Genomic DNA, 15680 nt, shown 5'->3' on the forward strand with positions numbered 1-15680 from the left:
ATACACTATTTTGTATCATACTAACTGGCAATGAGGAAATAGAGATAGCATGTGTAAACTAATTTCTCAAGGGGTGTGGTTGTGAAGAGGAGGGGAAAGACAGGGTTATAGCTAGAGGAAAGAAGAAGGACTTAATTGATAAAACAACAAAATATTGAGAAGACAAAAGCAATTTTAGTATTTTAGGAAGGCCTTACTATCTTAAAATAGCAATTCTGGAGAATCTTCTAGCCTCTATTTGAATACTTTCAGTGGTAGGGATTCCCTTTCAAGTCCTTTTTATCAATCATACCCTTGTGAGTTAAATATATTAACATTTTAAACAGAATTTACATTCAGGAATTTTTGAAAAATCACATTCCAACTCAAGCTTTTCTTTTTTTTTAAGGTTTCCAAATAATATAAAGATGAAGAGCAGCAATATCCTGATCTAGAGCTTCATTTATTCAAAAGAAATACTACAGGTCTCCGGTGTGCTCGTCTATCTCCAAACACCTTCTCACATGTTGTTCTTTCTACTTGGAATACTCTGTTCCCACATCTGCATCTGGAAACTTCCTAACCATGTTTTATAATTCAGTCTGATGTCACCTTCTTCAGAAAGCCCTTTTTGACTCTCCAATCTGTTTGGGTGCCAATCTCACTGCTATACCCTAGTCAGTCTGGGAGCTTCCTGAGGAAAGAGACTACATCTTTTATAGCCCTGTCTAGCACAAGGCAGATGCTACCTGCTCAATAAATGTTTGATGAACAAATGAACAAACAAATGCTACTAAAATAAACCAGTACAGAGATGATAAAGTTTCAACTAGAGCAACGGCATATTAAGGAGGTGGAATGAATAGCTGTTGGTATCTTTTGTAGAAATTACAAGCTTAGATCATAAGGCTCTAAGAAAAACTACATGCCTGAGTTGGCCATCAGTTACCCTTATCTGGAGGTCCAAAAGCCCCACACATATAACCATGTAAATTGTACAACAGGCAAATCCTTGTCTTTTGAGACTTATCTATAAGCTCCACATGTCTGTCTTCCCTAACTTGAAGAATAACTATTATTTATGCTACTGTTAGGATGTTGACTTTAAATCACTGCACCAAGATATGTTTATAAAAACTCTAGAGCAGCTAATCTAGGACCTCAGTCCTCAGATGTTAAAAAAAGTGACATTTAAATCCACTAGAGATGTCAGTCCAAATCTACCTAGCAAAAGACAAGATCCCAAATGCAGCCTTCTTTTATTCTACAAGTATTATTCTACAAAATTCATCTTAGTCTTTCTAATTTATCAGAAACAAAGATACAATAATACTGGCACTTGCCTTTAGGGCTAGTCATGAACCTATGGAAAATAATCCACCCTTTCAGACTAAATTCTTCACGCTCTTAATTTACTATTTACTCCACTGGTGGTTGTTCTTTGATTTTGCAAATTGAGAAAGATATGTTTTGGATATGACTAATGATCTTTTCAGAGTTGATCATCTGGCTCCAAAGGTAAGAAAATTCATCCACATAGAAAACGGAAAGAGAAAGAAAAAGACCATACACTGTTGAATTGCATGTACTTCTAATTTAAAATTCTCATTATTTACCAGGAAAATTCAAAGTTTTTTGCTTAGAGAAAGAATTTGGAGAGGAGAGGCATTTAATGTGGATGACCTTTCTCACAAGGGAAAAAAAAAACCTTGACTCATTCATAAATAACTCATTCTAAGCAGAAATGAAACACAGAAAAGCAAATTTTTAATTCATATAATTTTGATTCATAGTGGTAATAAATCTCTCACAGGGCTATAGAAATCTGGTTGTTTCTGGCTGTTTTTCCTCTTCAGACAAACAAAACATACAGATCCAGAAATTCTTAAGAAGAGAAGTTACATTCTTGAGAAATCAGAGTCTGTTAAGGAATACAGACATAGTCCCATACAATGGATGAAAATCAACCCACACCAAGATATATCACTGTAAAATCTCAGAATCATAAGGATTTAAAAAAAAAAAAAAAAAAAAAAGATTCTACTGAATTCTACAAGAGGGGGTAAGGGGGTGGGAAGAAGGTCATACAAAGGGTCAGGAATCAGGATGGTTTTTGCCTTCTCAATAGCAACATTGGGACTAGAAGACAATGGAGCAATGCCTTCAAAATTCTGAAGACAATCATTTCAAACCTAACATTTTATACCCAACCAAACTAACAATGAAGTGTGAGGACAGAATAGACATTTTTCAGACATATAATGTCTCAAAAAGATTACATTCCATGTACCATTTCTCAGGAGGCATGCTCTACCAAAATCTGAGGGACAGCTATGAGAAAGGAAACTGGAGAGAGAGAGCAAATCCCCAGAATGATGGTGATGGAAAATACCAGGGACACCTGTGTACCAGGCTGAGCAAGCAACCTATCCAGACTTAAGACAGCATATTGAAGGACTGTCATCACCAAGCTGCCTTTTGCTAACGTATTGACCCTTTAACCCAACAATGCTTAGGTAAGTCTTCCCCACATTCATTTTTGTACAGGGTTTGCCTGGGCCATCTGCTAATGAAGTCCTTGTTTTCCCCTGGCCCTGCTTTCTGAATTAGCTAAGGACTCTCATTTTTAACACAATGAAATATTCTGCTTTGACTTATTCATGAAAGCTAGAGGTTGAACATGATGAGGTTAGAAGCAGAAAATATTGAGCAGCCCATTCCCCCTGACCATGTTTCTGCTGGAAATTCTAGAAGCACTTGGCCAAACTATAGACCTGCCAGATTACCTAACTATAAGTCCTATGTTTCCGAAGATTCACTTGTCCACTGACTTCCCCAGAAAGGGCTCTCATAAACTATCAGGGAAGTTGAAGCCAGACTGTTATTTAGGGACACTGGCTTTTCTTTTCCTGAAATACTTCATCCAAAAGGAACAATAATGCCTTTTTCTAACACAACCAATTTTGTGCTTTGCTTATTCAGCTTTTATAATAGGCACTTTTAACAAAATTTTATACATAAACATATAAATGAATATAAATAAAGCAATTTAATATTTGCTCATTAAAAAAATAAATAAGATGATGAAAACCACTGAAGGAAATAAAACTTGCTGACAGGACAAGAGTATGGATGGCACTAACACTGGTGAAAAGTTTTCAATGCAACTCAGAAAGTTTTTGTCCCAGCAATGGACCCTAGGAGCTCAACTGCAAATAGAAAGTATTTCCCTTGCTGAAATCCTGTAGCTGAGCTGCCTCCTAGAAATTTAAACATGCTGGCTCTCAGAAAAATTGTTTCCAGATATATTAAACAAATAGGTACTCAGTGACTTTATTTACACGTCAAATTTAAAGATTCTCAATTATTCTCAAAATACCCTTTTCCCCACACCCAATATAATAACATTCAATTTCTGGGAATCAAAATTATCTCACTGAGTTTGTATAACATAAAATACTTCTCAGTCTTTTACTTGATTCAGAAAATTGAGAATTTTCTAGCTCACAGATGCAAAACATTTTTCATTGTATTTTGGGGGTAGTGTTTTGTTTTCTAATCACCTTCAGTGTCCCTTACTAATAGAAAATAAGGGTTTCAGAAAGCTTGAGCCTTTAGGACAAAAGAGTAAAGGTTAAGTTCTAAAAGGAATATTAACCTACTGCTGGCAGACTTAGTTCCTATGTTTGAGTCAACAGTGATCCATATAGAAGGAACAAACTTGTAAATGTAAACTGCTATAGATACTAAGTAAATTTACTAAGTAAATTCTACAAACAGATTTGTCTTCTAGTTTTCCTCATCTAACTCAAATAACCCAGTCTATAAGGTTTGCAACTGTTAAAAGCTGCTGCCCCTCAAATTTTCTTAATAAATTGAAATCTTGGGAAAAGAACCAACTAAAATGGCTCAAATAAATTGTACATAAGACTCTCTCTCCATGACCCAGCCCTATGTACCTCTCTAGATTCATACATTATTCTATTTTTACTCCCTAATTTTCAGCTAGGTCAGATGGCTCTCAATGCCACTCTCAACCAGGTCTCTACACAAGCCATTCTCTCCACTTTACCTGCTCATTTATCCTTTAGTTCTCGGCTTAGGCATCATCTCCCCAGAGAATACTTCCCTGGCCATACCCTCCCATGACATACTGTACTACCTTTTGTACATCACAGCAGTAACTAATGTTACAGCACTAAACGATACACTCCAGCAGGCAAGAATCATGTCTACCTTGTTTGCAGCTATATCCATATCACCTAGCATAGCACCTGCAGATATCTGTTAAACTGAACGAAAGTTTTCATCTTTAGATTTTAAGCTAAAGATCTGGAATTTTTAGTTAATCAGCCCAGGAAATAATACCAATAGTTCTTAGGTAAACATCTGACTACTTTTCTTCCCTCTTTCATGCTTTCACACTTTATTTCACTTCCTTCAAAAGTTAGCAACTGGTTTCCTTTTAAGCTGAAAGAAAATGTTAGAATTGTATGAATAATTGGGGGCTGACAAGAGCTGAGAGATGTTTTTGGGTCATGAGAATTGTTTAAAATGGAGACTGATGAGGATTGTACAACTGAGTGATGACAGTGTGAGATATGGATGGATTATCGTGGCTATAACATATGCTATGTGAACTTAGGAACCCCCTGCTTTGAAAGTCAGGTCCTCAATATTGAGGCTTGCTAGGGCGAAACTTATGGCTGTAAAGAGGAGGCTGAGTCCACCTGTAATTATGCCTAGGAGTCACCTTCAGAGAACCTCTTTTGTTGCTCAAATGTGGACTTTCTCTCCCTAAGCCTAACTCTGCAAATAAATTCATCAGCTTCCCCCTGATGTGGAACAGGACCTCCAAGATGAATGAGCCTTCCTGGCAACGTGGGACATGGATTCTGGGAATGAGCCTGACCCTGGCATCAAGGGACTGAGAATGCCTTTTTGACAAAAAGGGGGAAAAGAGAGGCAACAAAATACGGTTTTAGTGGCTATGAGAATTCAAATAGAGTCAAGAGGTTGTCCTGGATGTTTCCCCTATGCAAGCTTTACCTACATAGGCCAAATGACCACAATATGATAAGCCCAAGTCAACAGTAGTCCCAAACACCTTAAAGAATACCCAGATCCCTATCTGAGACTATAAAAGTTTCACTTGCTAAGTTTATTCATCAGAAACTTAAATCTTTCAGAGTGCTCCTATGCTAGCTAAGTCCCGAAACCCAGAGGCAATAGCCTCTTCAAGAACATCAACTAGATGTGCCCCCTTTGCTCATAGGGTGACACCCCTTTTCAACATGAACAGGTTAGGGTGGTCACTGCCTAGACATCCCTGAAGATCAGGAAAGTGATTAAACTAGAGGAAAGGGTAGCAACAGACAAGATGGAATTTAACAAAGGATTAGGAATACTAATCTTTATATAACCTTTTATTTCTTAGTTGCTAGGGTATTAGAATAGTTAGAAGGAAAGAACTGAAATGGTGGAACTGTAAACCATAGCATCTTTTGAAATTTGTTCTGTAGCTACTTGTTAAACTGTAATTTGAAAGCTATACTCTTGTATATACGTTAGATTCCACAATCAGGAAATAACTGAAACTCATATTAACTCATAATAACTTGGGAAATTTCCTATATATCTACTTGTTAAATCATAGTTTGAAAGATATCATCTTTTTGTATATATATTTCATAATAAGGAAATAACTGAAACTGTGGAATTGTAACCTATAATATTCTTTGAAATTTGCTCTCTAACTACTTGTTAAATTGCACTTGGAAAGTTATCACTTTTATGTATATATGTTATATTCTGCAATTTAAAAAATGATAAAAAAAGAATCATTGTATGACTGTTCCAGTAATGTTGATTCTTTTTCTCTTTTTTAACATTATCTTCAAACTATAATATAATTATATATCATTGTAATTATACATCTAATGCTAACATCACTTTATTATAATATCAATGAATATCAATGACAGACCATCCATTCAATGAATATTTATTATGAACACTCTATGTATTAGATACAATACTAAATGCATAAAATATGAAGTTACTGGTATCTAATCAGTACATCATACCTCTTTACTTTCCCTGCCTTTTAAAAATATACAATAGATACTTCTCAGTGATTAAAGAATACACCAGTGCAAACACTGGGACTGGTGGTTTGATGTGCTGAGCCCTCGATCATGGGACTTGCCCTTATGAAGCTCGTTACTGCAAAGGAGAGTCTAAACTTGCATGTAATTGTGCCTAAGAGTCTCCCCCTGAGTACCTCTTTGTTGCTCAGATGTGGCTCTCTCTCTCTCTCTAACTGAGCCATCTTGACAGGTGAACTCGCTATAATAATGTAGATTACAAGGGGTGACAGTGTGATTGTGAAGACCTTGTGGATCACACCCCTTTATCTAGTGTATGGATGAGTAGAAAAATGGGGATAAAAACTAAAGGACAAATGGGGTGGGATGGGGGGATGATTTGGGTGTTCTTTTTTCACTTTTATTTTTTATTCTTGTTCTGGTTCTTTCTGATGCAAGGAAAATGTTCAGAGATAGACTGTGGTGATGAACGCATAATTATGTTATCATACTGTGGACAGTGGATTGTATACCATGGATGATTGTATGGTGTGTGAATGTATTTCAATAAAACTGAATTTAATAAAAAAATAATAATAATAATAATTTTTTTTTTGCCAGTTTCTTATGTTCAAGCACTCTCCTCACCTTAGAGGTTGCATTATCCCAAATGGCTAGACCAAAATAGTCTTCTTCCAAAAGATTGAGGTGTTCACATACTCGTTTAAGTAAATCTTGTCCTATAACGTGTTTCTGCAAAAACAAACATTTTTTAGTCGAGGTTTCCTGTTGAGCCCATATTTATCACCAAAAAGATGAAAGGTCAATTTCCAATTTCCTCTTTACCCTTGGTTACTAACAAACTTTCAGATGGCTACATAATCTAAGTAAGAATGATATGTTAAAAAAATCCTGTTTCGTAATTTGTCAGCTTACATATTCAGCACACTGACAGTGGCTTGGAGTGCTACAAATCAAAGCAAAATTCTACCTTCCCTCTATCCATCATCCCCCACCTCCACCCTAAATATCACACTTTTATTTTTGGTACAATATTTCTAGAGCATTTATGGGCTTGCTCTCAGTCACTGTGACCACCTGAATTAATTATATCAACTGTTGACACTGCCAGTTAATTGAGGCTGTGGAGATCATTAGACTCTCTTCCATTTCCAGACCCAAAGTCCCAAGAGAATGAACTATGTTTCAAACTCCTTACAATCTCTTTCAGAAGAATGAATAAAGTGGAAAATTCTAGATATCCTACAGACACTACCTGTTAGTGGCTGTTTCAGTGATGCTACGAATCATTTTCTTAATACTTCTTTACCTAGAAAATCAAACCATCACCCAATTTGGGTACTTGTATTCCTCTTTCTAGGGGACAAATGCCTAACTTAACAGGCTAAGATTTAGAATCAAGAAGTCCTGGCTCCTCTGTTTACTAGCCAAGCAACCTGAATCATATTCAATTAATCTTTCTGAATGTTAGGTTTCTCATCTATAAAATGCTGACAATATTTATACTTGCCCTACCTGCCCTACTGGAATTGTTGAAAAAAATCAAACACGCTAATACCTTCTGAGAAATAAATACAAAAATACTTCAAAAAATTAGAAATCTTTTTTGGATACATATACATGACATGTCCTTCCCTCAATAAGTTGAGTTATTTATAATGACTATAAGTAATTCACATAGCTGTTCATTCATTTTCAGACTTACATCACTTTCCTCATATTTTCCCCTATGTTTTCACTCTAAAGGATAAAAAATGATTTGGGAATTATTCATGTACAAGTCTATAATCTTTTATTCATAATTCCAAATTCTAAAAAATCTGATGACAAATTCTGAGTTGTGACTGTTGTGAGGTTATGATCTTCAGTCATCCCTCTTAGAATGAATCTTTATATAAATTTTACTACTGAAGTAATGTGTTTGATCATGAGGGTGCTGCTACAGACCCTGTTGGGTATATTAGGAAATAGGCAGAACATGTACTTATTGCTTTTCTAAAATCCAAAATATTCTGAATTCCGAAACACATCTGCCATTAAGGGTTTCAGATATAAGGGACCCATATCTTGATCTTGCTCTGAATGAGAAGAATGAGTGTGGAATAGCTTTCCCCAGCTCCAATCTAGTTAGTGGCAAGAAGCAGAGGATGCAAACCCTAGGTCTCCTCTAGCTACTAGGTGTGGTAACTGTTTTCAAAACCCAATAGTACATTTTTCTTTATTTCCTTTTTAAAACTTGAGAGAGAATACCCATGAATAAATACAGTGTAAATGTTTAGACTATTTATTTGTGCTTGGATATATTTGCATTTGTACATAATTCAATTCAGAAATAATTTGTACTTAAGATACAAGTACTTAGGGATTATATGTTTTAGCAATAAAAGCTGTTATTAATAACAATCACAGCGGATTGCTATTATATCAAGCATATGATAACTGACAACTACTGCTCTATTTAAAAAAAGTCAGTTTTTCAAGGATTTTAACTTGTCCTGAAGAAGCAAAAAATAACTCTGATATTTTTATTCAATCCCAATTCAACTATTTATTCCTTCAGAAAATAACAGTAAATCTTAAGAAATGGTATTACTTGATTTAAATTTCTTCTATGTCATTTCATTGGGCTAAAGAAATACATTAAGTAAACTAAAGCTTATTAAGGTTTAGATTTGGGAGACCAGAAATGTTACAAATAGCAATTTTTTTTACAAATATAATTATGGGGATAGCTGCACCTAATATCAGATACTGAGGCTATCCTGAAACCTAGTTATGGAAGGTCACTCTATAAATAACAAACCTATTTTTTTTAACAAAATTGTTTTTGATCATTAAAGAAACATATCCTTACTTCACAAGATTTTGGTAGATACTGAAAAAAGTGGAGAAGAAAAATAAAACTCATTCATAATCATAATCCTCTCACTCCCACCTCCAGAAAATCCCTGTTAACATTTCAGTCCATAGATATGTCATGAGACTAGGACTTATCCAGGAAAATGGCAAAACTTACCCAACCCCATATGAAACAATTTTAAGAGTTCTGAATACTGGAAATTAAAATGTACTCACCTCCAAAACACATTCATAAACTGTGTCATCCAGTAAAGTAACCCTGCAGTGCATGTTTCTATGTCTTCTGATTGACTTCTGGGAAGGCTTTAACTCTTTTTCTGCTTTTGATTCAGGATTTTCTTCTTTCACTTTTGGTTTGGAGCACTCTTCAAGTCCTCCTTCTTCCTTGGTTTCAAAATCCAGATCTTCTCTGTGTTCTTCCTGAGCAGGCTACATATCCATAACATCATCAAGTCAGTAATAAAGACATTTCAAAAAACATGCTGTATACACTCTTATCTATAATAATGCTACCAATAAAAGTACCAAATGCAGAAAATAAATTGTTAAAATAGTAAAAAAAAAAAAACAAAAAAAACATTAAGATTAAACAATTATTTTCCTATAAAGGATCCCTCAAAAGATCTTCAGATTCTGCTATTCTCAAAATTCCTCAGATAGAATCCCATCTTTCCCACATTAATAAATGAAGGTTTCAGGTAAACCAGTAGACATTAAAATCTATTGCTGTCAGGACTATATATTCCTCCTGACTATGCCATTATATGATGTCACTAAAAGCTATCAAAACTTTAACATCTCTGCCCCATGCTCCTCAATTTTAGTAAGGTACTCTAATGAATAGCAGAATAGGATATTATTTTCCACATATTCTAAGTTTTATAAATGGCTAAAGGGGTGGCTGGAAACCAGTTTTAGAGCATAAAACAACATATGTAGTAGGCTAAAAACTGTAATTATCAGTTAACTCCTTCCTACCAGGTATAACAAAAGCTAAATGCAAGGAAGATTCAAAGAAGCAAGAGACAGACTGAAATCTGGGTCCCCTAGGAAAAATCAGTAAGTCATCCCACAGTAATACAAGTAGGTGTGACAACATTTTGGTGTATACTTCCTGACTTCCAACCCAATGAAACTGCTAAAAGATTCTTAACTAAACCCCACTAATTCTTTTCTTTCAAAAGAACACATGGTTGGCATTTAGGAAAAAAGATTTAATTATTTGGCTCCTGCCTTAGATACTGGAGATGGTCTAAAAGGCTCCTTCCCATCCATCACAATCCTCTTAAATATGACCTCTTCAGAAAGACCATCACTGGTTATCCTATCTACCCTAACCTCATTCTACTATTCTTTACAGCAGTACCTTTTGTTGCCTTCGTAAGACTTACTACAATAAAATTTTGTATTTACTACTTTTTTTGTCTCCTCCATTAGATTATAAATTCCACAAGAATAGGGACCATGTCTGTTTTATAATAATAATTATTATTATAGCAGCAAACATTTATATAGCACTTACAATGGGTCAGTTACTTTTCTGAGAGCATTACTTATATGAACTCAGTTAATCCTCATAACAACCCTGTGAAGAGGACACTATTATTATCGCCAGTTGAAAGATAAGAAACTGTGGCCAGAGAAATTAAAGTAACTTGCCTACTAAGATCACATAGTTTATAAGTCACATATCAGTCTGGCTCCAGAATCCGTGATCTTAAAACTCTATGCCAAGGAGATGTGTCCTATTTGCTTTTTATTATTCCAATAATGTTATTTAATATTTCTAGTTTTAGGGTAAGATAATTTTCATATTGTCCTTTATAAGTGATTGTTTTGTTAAGAAATGTCTGCAAATTTGACAAAAACAATAAAACATGTTATACTTGTTTGTAAAAAAAAAAAAAAACAAAACTCTATGCCATTTTGGGCCTGGCACACATGGTGGTAGATAATCAATAAATATATATTTTTATTAGAAAAATTATTATTTATTTCTGTTCCTTTCATACATCTTATTTTTCAGGAAACAATCTTAAATACATACCTGAAATAATGTACTATCATACTAATGGCAAAGCACCATAGTTAAAGCTGATCAGCTGTTCAGAGTTTTCAGGTTACAGGGTCTCACTTCCTGATTTTACATTAATTTCTATAAATCAGAAATGCCATTTCCAAAAAAATGTTAAGGGAGTTGTAAAAAAAAAAAAAAATCACTCTATTCAATACTGTAGTTGTAGAAATGCAGTATATTTCCTTCTAGAAATAATAAAAAAAAAAAAACTAAGAAGAAAATGCCACTTAACATTGTTGGTATGCCAACGTAGGTCAGTAGGAAAAAATACTGTGATAAGATTGTCTCTCTGATGTTACCAAGAAGAAATTCTAGTCCAAGATTTAATAAGTTTCCTGTTTTCACTAGATGCTTCTTCCTCTGCTGCTTTTCATCCTTTTCCACATTTCATATTAGAGGATTGGTCATTAACAGAAGCAAATCCAGTGTCCCTGATTCCTTCTCAAAAGGCACTCTAACCCATCAGATAGCCTGGCAGTTTCATTCTCATGAATACTCTAGCCATGAAAAAACTCATTTTAACACAGACAAATCCAAAGAATAGAAGAAGAAATCTACTGAGTTTTGGATGTTTGGTGCCTTGGATCAGTCCAGGATTATGACTCCTAAACCTCCCATTGTAATCGGGAAGCTGGATGCAAGTCCTTCCAAAACATATTGTCTGTCTACTCTGTAGGCCAGGAAAGCTACTGGCCTCTGATGCCCATGTTCATCAGTCAGAGAGCCAGCACTTGGAGGTTCAACAATAACATCATAAATTATTCTCCAGTGATGAGGAAGTAAGACACCACCACCACCAGAGCATACATCGTCATGGCCAATGACACAGGGTGGTTTCTTCAGCTTCAGGTTGGGACATTCAGGCACTAAGAATGGGACTCGGTACAAGACCTTGATGCTGGTGGCAGCAGCTCTCCCCAATAAAAAAACATTTTATGGCAACCAAAAATATCCAAGGTACTCTGGTACAGCCCTATAATGCACTCACTTTCAAAAAATCCTAAAAACTGGAGATGTGGATAGGAAAGGACCACTTAAATGAAATTCTCCTACATATTCAGAAACATGGTTAAGAAAATAAACTTGGATCCACAAGGTTCGGATGGGACTTGCACTGATTTATAATAACCATATGAATTGTTTATAAATAAACACCAGTTTCCAAAAGACCTAAAATAGTATTTTCCCCTAAACAACATCCCCTTGAAATTCCATTAACAATACTAATTTATTTTATTTTTCTTCATATGTAAACAAATGCCTCTATACAATTTGTCTCAATTCTGAATTAATGAAGCCTCAATGAATGAGATTTTAATTAAATCTAAAACTAAGCTTCTCCAGATTATCTGTTTCAAGCTCAGTATAAATGCTATTATCTCTCAAAAAATAGACAAATTCTGATTCCAATGCCAACTAAAACAAGACAAATTTTCCCTTAATAAAGCACAGGGAGGAAAAGTATCAAGCTTCCTGAGAGATGATGCAATTTAACACTTCTAATCTTCCTGAAATAAAATTAAATTAATAATATTAAGATATGTAGGGTTTCTTTGCCTTCACTGTGAAACCGCTTACTAACTGACTAGCAGTAGCTAACACACTGAGTGCTTACTTAAGCCAAGCAATGTCTTAAGGGCTTTACATGTTTATTTCTTTTAATCCTCACAATAGTCAAATGAGGTAGATATTATTATCCCCATTGTACAGAGGAGGAAACTGAAAAAAAAGTGTCACTTCTCCGTGACTTGAACCCAAAAAGTCCGATTCCATAGTCTGCTTTCTTAACTACTACATTATACTAAATCTTGTTTTCAACATTGTTTCATTAATAACAATTGCATAATTTCAACTTTATCCTAAATTTTACTCTAAGCATTCTTTTTTTTCCAATTCAGTTTTATTGAGATATATTCACATGTCCTACAATCATCCACAGTGTACAATCGTTCACAGTACCATCACATAGTTGTGCATTCATCACCACAATCAATTTTTGAACATTACTCCAAAAAACTAAAGAATAAAAGTACAAGTAAAGAAAACACCCAAAACCTCCCATCCCCCAAATCCCCATTATTCATTTAATTTTTGCTCCTATTTTCTACTCATGTGTCCATTACTCTTAACAATTAATGTACAAGTAGTATTCCTAGAAATACATGTAATATTTTTTTAGAAAATCCTAATAAAACCATATAGGTCAAATCTTGGATCTATAACAGAAACATATAGGATTTTTTAAAATGCGGTCGTAAGTTTTGTTTTCCAATATATTTTTTTTTATTAGAGAAGCTGTAGGTTTACAGAACAATCATGCATAAAATACAAGATTCCCATATACCACCTCACCACCAATACTCTCACTGGTGTGGAAAATTTATTACAATTGATGATAGCACATTTTTACAACTGTACTATTAAAGTCCATGATTTAACTCAGGGCTCACTGTGTGTAGTTCTGTGGATTTTTTTAAAAAATTTTATTTTGTTACCATATGTACAAACATTTCCCCTTTAAATCATATTCAGATAACTATTTCAGTGCTGTTGTGTTCACAGTGTTGTGCTACCTTCATCACCATCTATTACCAAAATATTTCCATCATTCCAAACATGAACTCTGTACATTTTAAGCCCTAACTTCTCATTCCCTATCTCCATCCCATCCCCTGGTAACCTATTTTGAAGATTCTGACTCTATGAGTTTGCTTATTCTAATTATTTCAAAACAGTGAGATCATACAATATTTGTTCCTTTGTGTATGGCTTATTTCACTCAACATGGTGTCTTCAAGGTTCATCCATGTTGTTGCAAAAATCAGGACTTCATTCCTGTTTATGACTGAATAATCATCCACTGTATGTATATACTACTTTTTATATATCCATTCATCTCTTGATGGACACTTGGGTTGCTTCCATCTTTTGACAATTGTGAATAATGCTGCTATGAACATTGGAATGCAGATATCTGTTTGAGTTTCTGCTTTAAGATCTTTTGGGTAAATACCTAGTAGTGGGATTGCTGGATCATGTGGTAGTTCTATACTTAGCTTACTGAGGAACCACCAAATTGTCTTCCACAGTGGCTGCACCATTTTAGATTCCCACCAGCAAAGAATAAATGTTCCTATTTGTCTGCATCCTCTCCAACATTTGTTATTTTCCATTTAATAGCAGCTATTCTAATGGATGTAAATGGTATCTCATTGTGGTTTTGATTTGGATTTCCCTGATAGCTAACGATGTTGAGCATCTTTTCATATGCTTTCTAGCCATTTGTGTATCTTCTTAAGAGAGATGTCTATTCATGTCTTGCACTGGTTTGAAGTTGTTACGCACCCCAGAAAAGGCCAAGTTCTTTTAATCCATTCCTGTGGGTGCAGACCTCATGTAAATTCAATTCTTTTACTTTTGCCTTTAATACAATGTGTTTCTGTGCATAAAATTATTTGTGTGCTTGCTGTCTTAGCCTAACCAAGCAGCAACAGAAGAGTAAACTAAGGATGAAGACAAATATAGTAGTGCCAAAAACCACAATATATATTTTGAGAGGCAGATTAGGCATCCTGAAGTTGGAATGTGGGTAATCCACACTCATGGATGAACTGAGATTTGGATTCACAGAGGACCTGAGTTTAATACAATACACCATAGCTAGACAGGCTGCAGCAATGTTTCTCAAAGTGTGTTTGATGGCTGCATTCTTCTTAGGCCAGTTCCTGTTCCCTGCAGATGTGGAATTCTCAACATCTCTGAAGTTTGGTGAATGGGCCAGTGAGCCTCTTTCTTTAGAGCCAGATCTTATTCTACATTAACGGCTCATCATCTCCTGGTTCTTGTACCAGTGGGCACAAAAGACCCTCGGGCACGCAGGCAGAGACAGGCATAAGGGACAGTCAGTCGCGGTCGGCAGGCGGCTGGCAGTGAGCATCTGTCAGGACAGAGCTGGGCTGTGAGGCGACTGCTGACTGTGTGGGGGGGCCCCTGGCAAGGTGTGGGCCGGGCCAGAAACATATAGGATTTATACTTTTAACTATGCAGGTAATGTTCACATGCTTCAGAAATGGAAACTCTGATGATAATTTGTAGATACTAAGGCTGAAAACAAACGAAACTCCTAGAAAATAGTTTTAATTACAGTATTAATGTAATGTTTTCTGGGCAATGAGCAAATTCACAACTCATGTATAGTTTGACAACACTATGGTGCAATTACCTAAATAACCGTATATTACAAGGGTGACAGAAAGAGCTAGACTTCCTCATCTAAATCTTACAGTCTGTGGTAATATGATCTAGTTGAAGAAGACAAAAATAAGGCAGGCCTGGCTTGAATCTTTTTCAAAACTTTTGAAAGATTTCTGAGAAAAGGACCATGTTTGCTGATAAACTATTCCATTCCTAATTATTTCACCACAATTAACTCTCAACCACCTTACTCCATTTTCTTCCTCTCAGTATAAATCTGAGACTTATTCTATTATTACAGAAAAATTATATATGGATTGAATAAAATAATTCAATACTTTTCCTTCATTTTCTTTCTTTGATTTACAGAGCATAAGCATCTTTTTTAAAATTTGGTTTCCAGTGACTACATAAATGTCCTTAGAGCAGAAATTCCAAAACTTCATGTTACTTAATTACTATCA

At 35.1% G+C, this 15680-nt stretch overlaps 1 protein-coding gene and 1 pseudogene across 8 annotated transcripts in view; both read right to left on the bottom strand.

Moving 5' to 3' along the window:
* The window catches only part of EPB41 (erythrocyte membrane protein band 4.1), a 259035-nt gene that overhangs the window by 126098 nt on the left and 117257 nt on the right, over window positions 1-15680 (bottom strand). For all 8 annotated transcript variants that reach the window (XM_037827956.1, XM_037827957.1, XM_037827958.1 and 5 more), the window contains exons 3-4: window positions 9162-9374; window positions 6714-6818 (exon numbers count right to left, since the gene is read on the bottom strand). In XM_037827956.1, the coding sequence (XP_037683884.1) occupies window positions 6714-6818; window positions 9162-9374 (318 nt within the window). The remainder of the gene's footprint in view (window positions 1-6713; window positions 6819-9161; window positions 9375-15680) is intronic.
* Window positions 11325-15042, bottom strand: LOC119528202 (annotated as a pseudogene).

This window comes from Choloepus didactylus, chromosome 2, assembly GCF_015220235.1.
Source record: "Choloepus didactylus isolate mChoDid1 chromosome 2, mChoDid1.pri, whole genome shotgun sequence".
NCBI classification, from domain to species: Eukaryota; Metazoa; Chordata; class Mammalia; order Pilosa; family Megalonychidae; genus Choloepus; species Choloepus didactylus.